This window comes from Octopus sinensis, linkage group LG19 (genome assembly GCF_006345805.1).
Source record: "Octopus sinensis linkage group LG19, ASM634580v1, whole genome shotgun sequence".
NCBI classification, from domain to species: domain Eukaryota; kingdom Metazoa; phylum Mollusca; class Cephalopoda; order Octopoda; family Octopodidae; genus Octopus; species Octopus sinensis.
This window is the reverse complement of record NC_043015.1, coordinates 49,933,724-49,949,481: the sequence shown is the minus strand read 5'-3', so window position 1 is coordinate 49,949,481 and position 15,758 is coordinate 49,933,724. Positions and strand designations below refer to the sequence as shown.

At 37.4% G+C, this 15,758-nt stretch overlaps 1 protein-coding gene and 1 non-coding gene across 4 annotated transcripts in view; both read left to right on the top strand.

Annotated features, from left to right (window-relative positions):
* Nucleotides 1–15,758, top strand: part of LOC115222316 (E3 ubiquitin-protein ligase RNF13) — a 111,476-nt gene that overhangs the window by 81,902 nt on the left and 13,816 nt on the right. For 2 of the 3 annotated variants that reach the window (XM_029792498.2, XM_036511117.1), the window contains exons 6-8: nt 2,956–3,046; nt 4,108–4,198; nt 14,506–14,620. In XM_029792498.2, coding sequence (XP_029648358.1) covers nt 2,956–3,046; nt 4,108–4,198; nt 14,506–14,620 — 297 coding nt within the window. The remainder of the gene's footprint in view (nt 1–2,955; nt 3,047–4,107; nt 4,199–14,505; nt 14,621–15,758) is intronic. The other variant, XM_029792499.2, reaches the window with a different exon arrangement.
* On the top strand, nt 10,046–10,239 carry LOC115222412. Its single transcript, XR_003882702.1, has one exon. It is a non-coding gene; the product is annotated as a U2 spliceosomal RNA (small nuclear RNA).

The following is a 15,758-nucleotide window of genomic DNA, read 5'->3' as shown; positions in this document are numbered from 1 at the left end:
TTCAGCAGATTATAGTTAATCAGGTGCCATTTGTATGACACCGGGGTGCATTTACGTGCCACCAGCACAGGTGCCAATTTGTGTGACACCGGTATCTGCCATGACTGCAATTTTGCTCAACTTGATGGGTTGTCTTCTCACACACATACACAAACACACACACGGTTTTTATTTATTTTCCTCACTTGCATCATCAAACCTATAAATATATATATTTATACAAGTTTTTGCAAAATTATTTGATACTGTAACAATATGTGAAGAAAGATTTTCTTAAAATAAAAATATTAATTATATTAAAAAAAATAAACAGAATGACACCAACCTTTTGGAAACAACCACTCTTTTGATGTTTGACTCTTTTGATGTATTGCAAACCATGTGATGGCTTTGGCACACCACATTGTTATAATAGCATGGTATTCTCTCAAGTTCATTGCTCTCTATATATAATGTGATATATATATATATATCTATATATATATATATATATATATGGAGAAAAAATAAGCATAAATAATGTTACAGTTAATATGAAAGAAGAGTTTGTAATGAAAGAAGCATTTGTTTTCTGTTGTAGTTGGAGTAGTTTTATCTCTGAAAGTATATTTAATTAATCATATCAGAACACAATGCAGAAGCTTTCTGAAAACATACTGCAACTAGAACAACATTTAAAAAAATTTAATAAGAATACGGAAATAAAACAATAAATCCACTCGGTGTGTGTGTCACATGAAGAGATGGTAGTCTTTAGAGAGAGTATATATCTCTTTTACTCTTTTACTTGTTTCAGTCATTTGACTGCGGCCATGCTGGAGCACCGCCTTTAGTCGAGCAAATCGACCCCGGGACTTATTCTTTGTAAGCCCAGTACTTATTCTATCAGTCTCTTTTGCCGAACCGATAAGTAACGGGGACGTAAACACACCAGCATCGGTTGTCAAGCAATGCTAGGGGGACAAACACACGCACAAACACACACATACACACACACACATATATATATATATATATATATAATATATATATATATATATATATATATATACATATTTACGACAAGCTTCTTTCAGTTTCCGTCTACCAAATCCACTCACAAGGCATTGGTCGGCCCGGGGCTATAGCAGAAGATACTTGCCCAAGATGCCACGCAGTGGGACTGAACCCGGAACCATGTGGTTGGTTAGCAAGCTACTTACCACACAGCCACTCCTGCGCCTATATATGTATAAGTTGCTGGATACTCAGTCAGTTGCGATGAGTATTCCAATTGATTCAACCAACAGAACGGTCTGCTCATGGAGTTAATTTGCATGTGCTTGAGCACCCCTACAGACATGCACACCCTTGATGTAGTTCTCGAAGAGATTCATCATGACACTCCGAATGGTTTGCAAATAGAACGAACCATGTGCCCAGAACCTGAAGATTGCTTAGAGACACAGCACGTTCTAAAAATCAGCCCAACCTCATGTCTCAATATTAAGAAACAAATAGTAGCTCTTATTTTAATACATCATCATTTAATGTCCATTTTCCATGCTAGCATGGGTTGGACGGTTTGACAGAAGCTGACCAGCTACCCAAGGCTCCAAGTCTCTTTTGGCTTGGTTTCTATGGCTGGATGCCCTTTCTTAACACTAGCCACTTTACAGAGTGTACTGGGTGCTTTTATGCAGCACTAGTATGGTTGCTTTTTACATGGCACCAATTTATCTCTGATTGGATGGAGTACTTTTTTTTTGTTGATCCTCCCTTAATAGAACAGTAAACCACACACTCATATATACATATATAGTGTAAGATACTCCCTGAGCAATATAATGAATATATTTAGTTTGTAATGTCTTAAAATAGTAAATCAGTTATTTTGAGAGAGTATAGTAACTATGTTCTCCAACTTGTCTCTCCCGCTGTTCTCACTCCGCACATTACCTCCCTATTTTCTGTGATCTGTCTACAGCTTTCATCTGTCACTCTCCTCTCTCACTCCAATGAACTTATCCATCAATCCTTCCTCATCCTTGGTCCGTATTCTCTCTTATACTCACTTTCTTGTAGCTTGAGTGTATACTCTAGCACCCTGTCACCAACATCTTCATTCTCTGTCCAGTTGCTCCAACCCATTCTTATATATTGTTGAGTAGCTATGTACCTCTTCTATAACAAGACAAGTATACTTGTCCCTCTATCTTACCTTACCCTCTCAACTGCTAGCATAAAACCACCCTCCACTCTACTTCAACCCCAGTTAGTTGTGAGAGATTCTTTTTTTTTTTTTTGCCTTGCAAGTTACTTGATGGTCTCACTAATGCTTGTGTCCCTCGCCTCAAGAAAAAGCACCCAGTATGTTCTATAAAGTGGTTGGCATTAGATTAGTAAAAGTATCCAGTTGTAGAGACCATGCTACAGCAGACACCGGAGTTCGACGCAGTCCTCCAGTTTGTTGGATCCTGTCAAACCATCCACCCCTTCCCAGCACGGAAGATGGATGTTAACCGATGATGATGATGGTGATGACGACAACAACACCAACGTTCTTCTTTGTCGTCATCATTTCAGCAACAGACAAAAAAAAAATACTTATTCAGGCTTCTTTCCTAAGTTTGTTAATTACAATTATTATTGCATACTTAGAGCAGAGTACATTCAACTGTTGAGGACAGATGGCAGGTTGACGAGACAAACAGTGATAAGCATGTGACTGTAATTACGAGAAGTGGAAGAGGCAAATGTGAAGTGGATGTGTTGTATGATTGGCAGTTGTGATGGGGAAGTAGCTATTGAAGACATGAAACTGTGAATAGAAGCGTTCGTGTTGACTCATTGAAATGGGAAAAAACATATTTTCACTGAGGAACTTTAATTTTTGCCTGCAATTTTATTTCTTCCATTGTAAAATGCCAGAAAGAAGCCATTGTTGTTATTGTGTATAACTGTCTTCTTTTGTAGGTTCTTAATGCTGAAAAAGCTGGCTTTAATGCAGCTATTGTCCATAATTATTTCAATAATGATGACTTAGTTTACATGGGATCAGGTGCTGGTAAGTTTGTTGCTATTTTCCTCTCGTCTCTTGTTTCAGTTCTGTTTAGTGTTTCAGTAAAGGGGGTGGTTACTGCTGCCACCGCCACCAACACCACCGCTTGTACTACTCCTGCTATTATCAAATACTCATTAGTAATGTACTCATTTTATTTGGCTAACTAGTTTTTACTTTATAATCTGTTTGCTACAAAAATATTTTCTAATAACAAGCACCCACCACCACCACCATCTCCCTCCTCCTCCCAACAAGGGCCAAAAGTTCTCTTTTGTGTCAACCATTGTAACCAATCAAAGGCTGTACCACCCCAATTGTTGTAACATCATAACTTGTGCTTTTACCACAGTTGTAACATCTCGACTGCCGTACCATCTTAAATGTCGTAACACTTTTAAGCATCATTTCACTTTGATTGTTGTAACTTCATAACTGTCATAGCATTACACCATGACTGCTGTGCTGTTACAACAGTCGTAGTGCCACAAGTGTTGTAACACACCTCTACTGTTGTAACATCTTAAATGTAGCGTATTAAGTTTTGTATTGCCTTGACTGTTGTAACATCACACCAAACTGTTGTGGTGTTACAAGTGTTGTAACACCTTAAGTTTGTATCTTGACTGTTGTAGCATCATAGCTATAACAGCCATTTTGCTGTTACAAGTGTTGGTGTTACATGCGATGTATGATACACCTCAACTGTTATAGTATCATCATGACTTGAAATACCTAAAGTATTGTATCCCCTTGACTGTTGTAATGCCACAGGTGTTGTAACACCGCGATAGTTGTAATACCATAACTGCTGTAGAATACTTGGCCATCTACTCTGTAATTCGGAGAGTAGGGAGTTCAAGTGATTGAACAACTAGAATCCACATTGTTGGAACCAACTGAAGATCCTTTTACTTACCACCCAGAAGGAGATTCACAATTGTGTCATGGTGCTTAATATGTAATTTATATTTTATCTAATTCATTAAAGAACGTTAATTTAATTTATGAAGGTAATGAACTGTAACTTTCTCATACTGAATCCTTATGTATTACCATTTTTCCAGTTGGCAATGAAGTGAAAATTCCCGCAGTTTTTGTTGGCTGGCACAGTGGTCAAGAACTATCACAACATTATCAGTATACTCCCGCAGATATGTAAGTTATGCCAATTAATTTAAAAAAAAAAAATTTCTTTTATGGTTTCTCTTATGTCAGTGTATTAAGATCAACCCTGGCCTTCAAGACACATCATGAACCAATGGGGTTATGCAGTTTCTTTGCATTGTCATTGACCTTGCTAGAAAGAGCACTCAATCTCCCTCAAATTTGAGCATGCTGTCCTTAGAGAAAAAAAATGGATTTCCAAATATATATATATATATTATATATATATATATATATACACATACATACACACACACATATATATATATATATATATATATTATATATATATATATATATATATACATACATACACATATAGGCTCCTGTGCCGGTGGCACGTAAAAAGCACCCACTACACTCTTGGAGTGGTTGATGTTAGGAAGGGCATCCAGGTGTAGAAACATTGCCAGATCAGATTGGAGCCTGGGGCAGCTGCTGGCTTTCCAGACCTCAGTCAAACTGTTTAACCCATGCTAGTGTGGAAAATGGACGTTAAACGATGATGATGATGAGGCACAGGAGTGGCTGTGTACTAGGCTTGCAAAAGAATAAGTCCTGGGGTCGATTTGTTCAACTAAAGGCGGTGCTCCAACATGGCCGCAGTCAAATGACTGAAACAAGTACAAGAATACAAGAATGTATAGATAAAAGATACTGATATCTTTTACCTGTTTCAGTCATTATACTGTGGCCATGCTGGGGTACCGCCTTGAAGAATTTACGGTTGAATGTATCAACCCCAGTATGTTTTGTTTTAAGCTTAGTACTTATTCTATCAATCTCTTTTGCTGAAGCACTAAGTTACGGGAATATAAATACACCAACACAGGTTGTCTAGAAGTGGAGGTGGACACACACACACAACAGGCTTCTTTCGGTTTCCATGTACCAAATCCACTCACAAGGCTTTGGTTGGACCAGGATTTTAGTAGAAGACACTTGCCCAAGGTGCCACACAGTGGGACTGAACCCAGAACCATGTGGTTGGAAGTAAGCTTCTTACCACACAGCCACCTCTGCGCATATATATATATATATATATATTTCATCATCAACATTTAATGTCTGTTTTCCATGGTAGCATGGTTTGGATGGCTTGACAGGAACTGGCAAGGTCAGGGGCCCCAGCACACATATATCATAAACAGTATAAAGAAACAAGCTAGTAATAGTTTCATGCATTGGGGACATGAGTCTAGGCAAGTTTTTATAACATGCCTTGTATCTTCAAGCAATCTCCGAGCTCTGGGGACACATGCAGTAATTTGACAAGCTTGTATAGTATCCCATCCAGCAAGAGATATTTTGAGCTTAAGCCGAGGAAGGTTTACATAATGGATGCATTTTTTTTATTATATATTATGCAAACCTGTAATGTATGTTTTAAATGATTTCAAAGTATCTCTATTTGGTTTCGCTTCATTATTACAGCTTTATCTATCATATAATCAACATATAATTTGTTTTATATATGTATATATAATTTGGTTGATGGGCAAATGAAGATAATCAAATGGATCCTTTAGTCCTCTTATGGACTTGAAAAGCCTCTCTAGCTTGATGCCCTACTAAAGCAGTCAGTAAACTGTGTTATATAGTTGGTGTCAGGAAGGGTATCCAGCCATAGACCCTGCCAAAATAAATCATACAAACAGGACGTGGTCCTTTGATTTGTCTAGAAGATCAGTAACTCTGCCAAAGGTCAGATTCATATTGTGATGACTCTGCCCAATCCACACCAGAATGGAAAGCATATGCAAAATAATAGTCTTGATGAATTTTGGCATTGTTCCTGGTATACTTTGCTAATTTACTACATTTGGGTTTTGAAAATACCTAAAGCAATGTCTGTCGAATTTTAGCATTACATTATATTTTAGTAAATATAATTGGAGCAGATGTTTATATTAGATTTGTTTGTTGTCTCTGTTTGCTCTGTTTAGTCTCTCTGTTGCATTTTTGACATAGTTGCTTTGCTCAGGTTTCATGTGGTGTGGACTGACAAGAATTCAAGCAAATATTTTGTAACTTGTTAATGTTTATGTCAATCAGTCTGTTTGATATAACTTGTGTGAATTGTGTGATGAGAAGTTAGCTTCCCAATCACATGGTTCCAGGTTCAGTCCCACTGTGTGACATCTTGGACAAGCATCTTTTACCATATCCTTGGGTTGATCGAAGACTTGTGAGTGGATTTGGACATGGAAACTAATAAAAGCCCATCATATATATTTACACACCAAGGCGGTGAGCTGGCAGAAACGTTAGCCTGCCGGGCGAAATGTGTAGCCGTATTTCGTCTGTCGTTACATTCTGAGTTCAAATTCCACCGGAGTCGATAAATTAAGTACCAGTTACACACTGGGGTTGATGTAATCAACTTAATCAGTTTGTCGGTCCTTGTTTGTCCCCTCTGTGTTTAGCCCCTTGTGGGTAGTAAAGAAATGTATATATTTACACACACACACACACACACACACGTGTGTGTGTGTGTTATTGTTGTCTTTCTTTGACATCATGTGATAGTTGTAAACAAATGTCACCATCTTGTAAGCAGTGTTATTTGTTTCTAATTTTCTGCAAAAAACGTGTCTGGTTGTGGGGGAATATTACCTCACCTGCAAACAAGTGAGGATTGGTAATAGGGAGGGCATCCAGTTGTAGAAAAATCTGCCTGATCTATTCAAGTATGGAAAAGTGAAAGCAGACATTAAACAGACAATGATGATGTTTAATGTTAAGTACTATGCAACTGTCACTGAACAAAAAAAAAAGTTAAATGAAGTCATTGAAAGAAAACTTAAAATGTTAACTGGTTTTAATCATCATCATCATCGTTTAGTGTCTGCTTTCCATGCTAGCATGGGTTGGACGATTCAACTGGGGTCTGGGAAGCCAGAAGGCTGCACCAGGACCAGTCTGATCTGGAAATGTTTCTACGGCTGGATGCCCTTCCTAACGCCAACCACTCTGTAAGTGTAGTGGGTGCTTTTTACATGCCAGACGAGGCTGGCAAACGGCCACGATCGGATGGTGCTTTTTACGTGCCATGTTTTTTTTTAATGTGGAGGAGATGGTGCTAAAGATTAGTAAGAGGAGGAAGTATGGCACACCTGTCTTTTGTAAGGCCACTATGACTGATGGGTGTGGGAAAGGAGGATAAACCAGGGCCCATGAGTTGCTGCAGTAAAATGAAGCAGTTGACCAATATCGCATTATCCTCCCTGTAGGCTCTGCCAAAGGTACTCCACTTTATTTTGAATCATCATCACCATTATCATTTAGCATCCACTTTTCCACGCTTGTATGGGTCAGACGGAAATTGTTGAGGCAGATTTTCCACAGCCCGATGTCCTTCCTGTTGCTGACCCTCACGTTGCCAATCAAGCTAGTATTTCGCATGGTCAGACAGGTTTTCCATGGAAGACTGGAAACTTACAGCCATGTACGATGATGATGCTCATTATAACTATCATGTGATATCTAGACAAGGCTAAACACACACACCCAATGGACTTCTTTGAGTTTCCACCTATGAACTCCACTCACAAGGTTTTGGTTGACCCAGGGCTCTAGTAGAGGACTTGTGTCCAAGGTGATATGAAATGGAAGTGAACCCAAGGCCACATGGGTAAATGTAAATTATTGTAATATATTAACTATTTTAGCATGATTATTCAGTGACACAAACCCTTTGTGGGGGGTGGGGTATTTAGTTATGTTTGTGCCTGTATAAATGTTGTATTTTAAATAAATATCTTGGAAGCACAGTTTTGTCAGTTATTTGCAAACCTATCCTAACAGCTACTTTGCATTTGCCTTAATCTTTGGCATTAGATGTGCGCTCAGAATGATGTATTTTCAATTTGCAGTTCTTGGTGTACTGTGTGTGTGTGTGTGTGTGTGTGTGTGTGGGGATGGGGATCCTTTGAAGCAGTGGGGGTTCATTGTTGCTGTTCGCACTCTTGTTGTGTGTGATTGTTTTTGCAACAGATTGACGAATCCTATTGTCATCTGAGGAATTACTCACAGAGTGCAACTGTGAGCAGCAGCAGAGTGAATTGCCAGCTTTGAAGGAATGGATTACTTATATTGAGTACGCTTTCTGTTGTTTATATATCTGGACAGCGTGTGTGTATGTGTGTTTTCAGAAGTACTCTTTACTCTTTTACTTGTTTCAGCCATTTGACTGTGGCCATGCTGGAGCACTGCCTTTAGTCGAGCAAATCAACCCCAGGACTTATTCTTTGTAAGCCTAGTAGTTATTCTGTCGGACTCTTTTGACGAACTGCTAAGTTATGGGGATGTAAACACGCCAGCATCGGTTGTCAAGCAATGTTGGGGGACAAACATATACACACACATACAAATATATATATATATATATACACATATATACATATATACATATATATACATACATATATATACAACGGGCTTCTTTCAGTTTCCGTCTACCAAACTCACTGACAAGGCTTTGGTCGGCCCAAGGCTATAGTAGAAGACACTTGCCCAAGGTACCATGCAGTGGGACTGAACCTGGAACCATGTGGTTCGTAAGCAAGCTACTTGCCACGGAACATTAGTTAACTTTAAAACAGTAATATATATATACACACACATGTATATATATTCATCTACACACATACACACACATATATTGTAACAAACTGAGGATAAGAAATCCTTGAAAGGGGTGTGTAAAACATATCCAATTGACTGGTACTTCAGTTGGATACCATATACATATTGGTATTAATCAATTATAAAGAGAAATTAAATATAGTGATAGTCTGTTAACAGTCCAATAATTTATATACAATATTACATTAAATAAGTTATTGGATTTTGAATAGAATATCTCTATATTTAATTTATCTTTTATATATATATATATTATATATATATATATATATATAATATAATATATATATATAATGTGTTTATATATGTATATACATACACACACACACACATAATAAATATATATATATATATATATATATATATATATATATATATATATATATATATATATATAATGCTGGGATGCATGACGTTCAGTTATTCAATAAATGAAAAATGCATTAAATACTAAAAAAAATGTACATGTAGGACAGACATGGAAGGACCCTAATTATTCTTCGGTTATCAGCCGAAATGTTAATACGCAGTTTCATGCCTTTAATGATAAGACTGAGAACTTCACATATATATATATGCATGCACACATATGTATGTATATGTTATGAATGTTTGTTTACATTTTTAATGTACAAAAATCATTTATGTGTGATGTTGCTTTTGTTATTCCTCTTGTCAACAAATTGTTTGCCAACCACCTTACTGAGTGTACTGGGAGCTTTTTACGCAGTGCTAGCATGGGTGCTTTTCTTACGTGCCACTGGCATAGGTGCGTTTTGTATGGAAGTTTGTGTGTATGTATATATATGTGTGTGTGTGTATATATATATATATTTGTATATAATTTAAAGAAAAACCACTATTAAACAATTCAAAAAAGAAAGATGTTATTCACACCTTATAGAAAACATATACTATAAAAAAACCTTATTTTCAATCAATAAAGTACAATAAATCGTAAACAGTAGTACTTTATTGATTTAAAATAAGTTTTTTTTTATAGTATATGTTTTCTATATGGTGTGAATAACATCTTTCTTTATTGAATTATTTAATAGAGATTTTTCTCTTAAGTTATATACATATATTATATATTGTGAATTTTGATTTAAAATTGTTAAATTGAATTTTTCCCCTGTAAGTTTTGGAATTATATTCCCTACTATTTTATATATATATACATATATATATTTTGCTTCTCAGCCTTTTGGCTAAGATCAAAGTGTAGTCTCTGTTCTTATCAGCTTAATATCTGATATGGTCCCTATTTGGGACCATCAATATTAAACTGATTTTTAGAATGAGGCAAACAATTAGGGGCTTGCTCTGCCTTCGGCACGGTTTGACCTGATATTGCAGTACTTTCAGAATTCAACCCAGTAACTTTGGCATTGGGGTGGACATCCACCTGTAGAAAACCATACCAAATCAGACTGGAGTCTGGTGCAGCCTTCCAGCATGCCAGCCCAGTCAAACTATCCAGCCCATGCCAGAACAACGGACGTTAAATGATGATGATGATATTGATGCACATATCATCATAATCATTTTAATGTCTATTTTTCCATGCCTGCATGGGTTAGATAAGGGTATATTGTGGCAGATACATTTCTGGTGTGCATGTGTAGTTGTGTGTGTCTGTGTGTGTGTTCCCATTCTGACATTGAACGAAAGAATTGTATTTATAGCTTTAGCACTGCCACAGCTTTGGAGCTGAAATACATAAAGAATAACAGAATGAAAAGGAATTAAAAGGCTGGAAAAATATGACAAGGGGTAGTGTTTGTAAAAGAAAGACTGTTTCAGATGATAGACTGATAACTAATCAGGTTTTGACATTGACCTGTTTTGTGGAATGTTGACTTTGAGCGAGACGGGAGTGCAGGAGCAGAATGGCTGATGTCCAAGAAACTATAAACTACAAACAAGATATAAATATAACTAGTGGTAGAACAAGGTTCCTGTACGTGATTGACGTGTGGGGAAAAGAATGTCCCAGGTGGTTAGAAAGTAAAATAACCAGTATTGATGCTGACTGTACAGTTGTTATTGCATTATGATAGTAATTTTCTGTTTCATCTCTTCCTTGTTTCAGTCATTAGACTGTGGCCATGCTGGGGCACTGCCTTGAAGAATATTTAACCCTTTAGTATTTAAACCGGCCATATCCGGCCAAAATATTTAATCTGTTTTATGTTCAAACTGACCAGATCCAGGCCCTCACATCTACCCTACAATGTTATTCTACATTAAGTAATTACACCATCAAGATCTTGAAGATATGAGATAATGCATGATTAATTCAAATCAATGTGAATCAATAAGCATTATGTTTGATAGAATAATCTGAACACTAAAGGGTTAATCAAATGAATTGACTCCAGTATTTTTTCTTTTTAAAACCTTGTACTTATTCTATCGGTCTTGTTTTGCCAAGCTGCTAGGTTATGTGGATGCAAACAAACCAACACCAATTGTTAAGTGGTGGTGGGACACACACGTGCTCGCATGTGTTTGTATACATACATACATGTCCTTCGAAGTTACCAGCCATGAATAGAAGGTCACTGTCATTTGTTGACAAGATAGTCTGAAAATGATGTTTTAAAATCTATCTTTCTATTTGTCTGGCAGCCCTGGTTGAGGAGCATAAACAGAAATAATAGTTGCTGCTCCGCTTTGCAAAACTGGTCTACACTTAAGTATCACACACTCTGATTGCCTTGATTTTCTTATCAACCCATTTCTCAGCAAGAAACTGTCCCACTCTACTGACCCCATCATTATTACCTGCCCAAAAAGATTTTATGCCTATGTTCCTTACCTTTGAGGAACTTAGCAGAAGCTCCCCTCCACCTTACTTCTTGAATGCAACACATGTCTACATGTTTTCGTTCAAGCATTTCAGGAATCTCACCAGACCTACCTTTCAGTGAGCCCATGTTGAGTGTGTCAACTCTTAGGGAACAGAGGAAAGAAATGGGGAGCATTCTGCATCTGAAAAGAAGGTTTGCATGGATGTTTGCCTGACATATCCATATAGGTTTCATATAGGTTATCCTGAATTTAATTTACTGTCATACATTCACCTCACACTTGTCACATCTACCAGACAAAGGTGTGATATGCACTATTGCTTATACAAGATAAGGTAAGGTAGATAGATAAAGTAGAGCCAATAATTAGCCAACAAGATGTATACTTGTCATTATTTCCAATGTGAGTAAGCTAGCAATGCTGTTTTTATGTTGTAGTAGTAATGTCGCAGTGAGTGGTCTGATGTCAGCTGGAACAGGTTTCCAGTGTAGTAGAAAGTTCCAGGTGAAAGATTTCTAGTATAGGTGGTGGGGGTGGGGTAGGAGTGTGCACTGCAAAGTACCAAGTTGTATGGTTGAAACTTCTTAATAAAAAGTAACTTTTAAAATGTAAAAAGATTGCCTAAGAGGACACAATAAACATTAACAAACTAGTAGTGGGGTGCAGGACACACACACACACGCACACACACACACACACACACACAAGGAGTGGCTGTGTGGTAAGTAGCTTGTTTACCAACCACATGGTTCCGGATTCAGTTCCACTGCGTGGCACCTTGGGCAAGTGTCTTCTACTCTAGCCTCGGGCCAACCAAAGCCTTGTTAGTGGATTTGGTAGACGAAAACTGAAAGAAGCCTGTCGTGTGTGTGTGTGTCTATGTCCCCCTGCCCCATCGCTTGATGACTGATGCTGATGTATTTACATCCCTGTCTCCTAGAGACCAATAAAATAAGTACTAGGCTTACATAGAATAAGTCCTGGGGTTGATTTGTTTGACTAAAGGCGGTGCTCCAACATGGCTACAGTCAAATGATTGAAACATGCAAAAGAATATATATATATATATTATATATATATATATATATATATATATATATATATCAATATGTATATACACTCACAAATAAATAAAAAATATGTACATATGACGCTGTAAAATCAAGGTGGGCAGTGTGACCGAAAGAATTACCTAATACTATGATTGAAGCAGAGAGAACGAAAATTTGTCTTAACTGAATATTTTTCATTCATGGCAGTGATTTAATGGCAAGGCATTCCTCTGTGTGTTAATGCAAGATAAATGAAATGAAACTTCTATAAAGAAATAAGTAATAAAATATGCTAAAATGTAACAAAATAGCATGAGAGGGCAGGATACATACACACACATAAACACAGAGAATGCTATAGACAGTGTGGCTGTAATAAATAACATAATGCTGTGATTAAAGCAGGGAAAATGAAAATTTGGCTTAGCTGAATGTGTGTGTGTGTAGGCACAGGTGTAGATGTGCCTACACACATGTAAAGTGGTGAGCTGACAGAAATGTTAGCACGCTGGGCAAAATGCTTAGCAGTATTTCGTTTGCCGTTACGTTCTGAGTTCAAATTCCGCCGAGGTCGACTTTGCCTTTCATCCTTTCGGGGTCGATTAAATAAGTACCAAAGTACCAATTACATACTGGTAATAAGGACAGACAAAGGGATTAAGTTAATTACATCGACCCCCAGTGCATAACTGGTACTTATTTAATCAACCCCAAAAGGATGAAAGGCAAAGTTGACTTCAGCGGATTTTGAACTCGCTAAGCAGTAATAATAATAATAATGAGTATTACGAAGTTGCATAGCGTTACCTTTAATTTGTTTTGTGTACGTGTGTATGTGTGTGTGCACGCATAAAAGTAGACTATATAGAAATATTGTTTTTATTTATGAAAGCTTTCAGCTTATTCTCTTCTTGTTGCTTTTTGACTCTTTGCTAATCTCACTTGATCAGTGAAGAACTGTGAAACTCTGAGTATTAAGAAAATAATCTCAACAATGTAATATATATGTGTGTGTGTGTGTAATGTACATGTACACACAGACATGTACACATATATATATATAATTAGTAATAGGCAGAAATCATCAAGTGACTCAAGGACCAAGAGTCTTGTGCATTGACTCTTATCAATGACTGAGGCTCTTGGCTCTTGAGTCACTAAGTAACTTCAGCATTTAGTAATAATATTCTTTTTTACTCTAGGCACAAGGCCCGAAACTTTTGGGGAGAGGGCCAGTCAATTACATCGACCCCAGTATGCAACTGGTACTTAATTTATCGACCCTGAAAGGATGAAAGGCAAAATTGACCTCAGTGGAATTTGAACTCAGAATGTTGCGGCAGTCAAAATACCGCTAAGCATTTCGCCTGGCGTGTTAACGATTCTGCCAGCTCACTGCCTTTTAATAATATTAAAATATATACTCGTGTTTTGTGTTGTTTTTTATTCCTACTTACATCACCAAATGTGTGGGTGTGTATATATATATATATATATATATGTATGTGTGTGTCTATATTTGTATGTGTATATATATGTATAGATGTATATCTTTTTATATATGTATGTGTGCATATGTGTGTGTCTGTCTGTATGTATGTATATATGTGTGTGTATATGTACGTAGCAACAATACCATGTCATTGTGCATGCATGTCTACATATGCATATATGCACACTCGAGCATGTTGCTATAACTGTTTTAAAACTGTCTTACTGCAAAAAAAAAAAAAAACCAAAAAAAAAACCAACAACAACATGATGTTTTGCTTTCTGCTTCAGTTTCACAGTGACCATTGATCCACGACCACCTTTCAATGTGAAGAACTACTTGTTTCCGTTTGCTGCAGTGATGGGTGGATGTTTGATGATTGGCTGTGTTGTGATGGTAAGTCAGGTAGGCAAGAAACCCTCTACTTACCCCACCGATACATACGTCTCCATGCTTCTCAGGTCACTCACTAACCCTCTCTCTCTCTCTCTCTCTGTCCGCTTTTCTTTTTCCGCTCCAGAATCTCCTTCGCTCACGCTCTGCTCTTGTTACTGATGCTCTCCCTCCTCTACTGTACACTTTCTCCACTGCAGCTGCTGCCACTACTCCCCCTCTGCATTGTCGCTACCACCTCTCCCAACACTCTAACGTTTGCCGCTACGCCTTCTTCTTCTTCCCCGCCCCCTCCTCCTCCACATTTTCTTACTGTGAATTTATAATGATGATAATACTGCTGATTATGCAGCTGTTTGTAAGCTCTGCACTTTGATTGCTGCAGTTATTCCCCCTTGCGCAATCACGATAATTCCTGTAAACCATTAACATCTCTCTTTCGTTCTCTCTCTCTCTCTCTCTTTCTCTCAGTCACATACCCTTTCGCCACTGTCTTGTTCTCCCCACTACTTTAGTATACACCCCCCTCTCTCTCTCTCTCTTTCTGTCATAATCTAAAGGTGTCTCTATTACAATAGGCTCATAGAATTATGTATAATTTCTGAGATTGTACGTCTCTTTACATTTTCTTGGCACTGATAATTTTGAATAAACAAGGGTTGCTCTCTTTCACTAATTTAAACCGTGTGTTGTTCTGCTGAACTCTATGTACCTAATTTTGCTATATTTGGCAAAATTGGTTGGGGTTCAAATCTTGTCTATGTTCACTGAACTTGCCTTTCATGCATCATCATAATTGTCATTGTGGCTATGTTCTGTACTGAAATGGGTTGGACAAGGTAATATTTTACAACAGGTTGCTCCGACCCATACCTGTCTTTCAAGTAAGGTATTATAATTGCACTGGTTTATACCTGTTGGAAACGGCTGAACTGCAGGACATTGTTTCATAGGAGCGTTAAAGATGACATCACCATCACTGCAATGATGTTATGCAAGTAAACGTTTTCAAACATTCACACCAGCTTTTCTGGCATACAAGTCAGTGTAGTATATAATGTTGAATCCTGCTGCATTTCACATAGAATTTTTTGCCCTCTAAAGCCATCATGGTGTGTATATATATATATATATATATATATTCACCTAC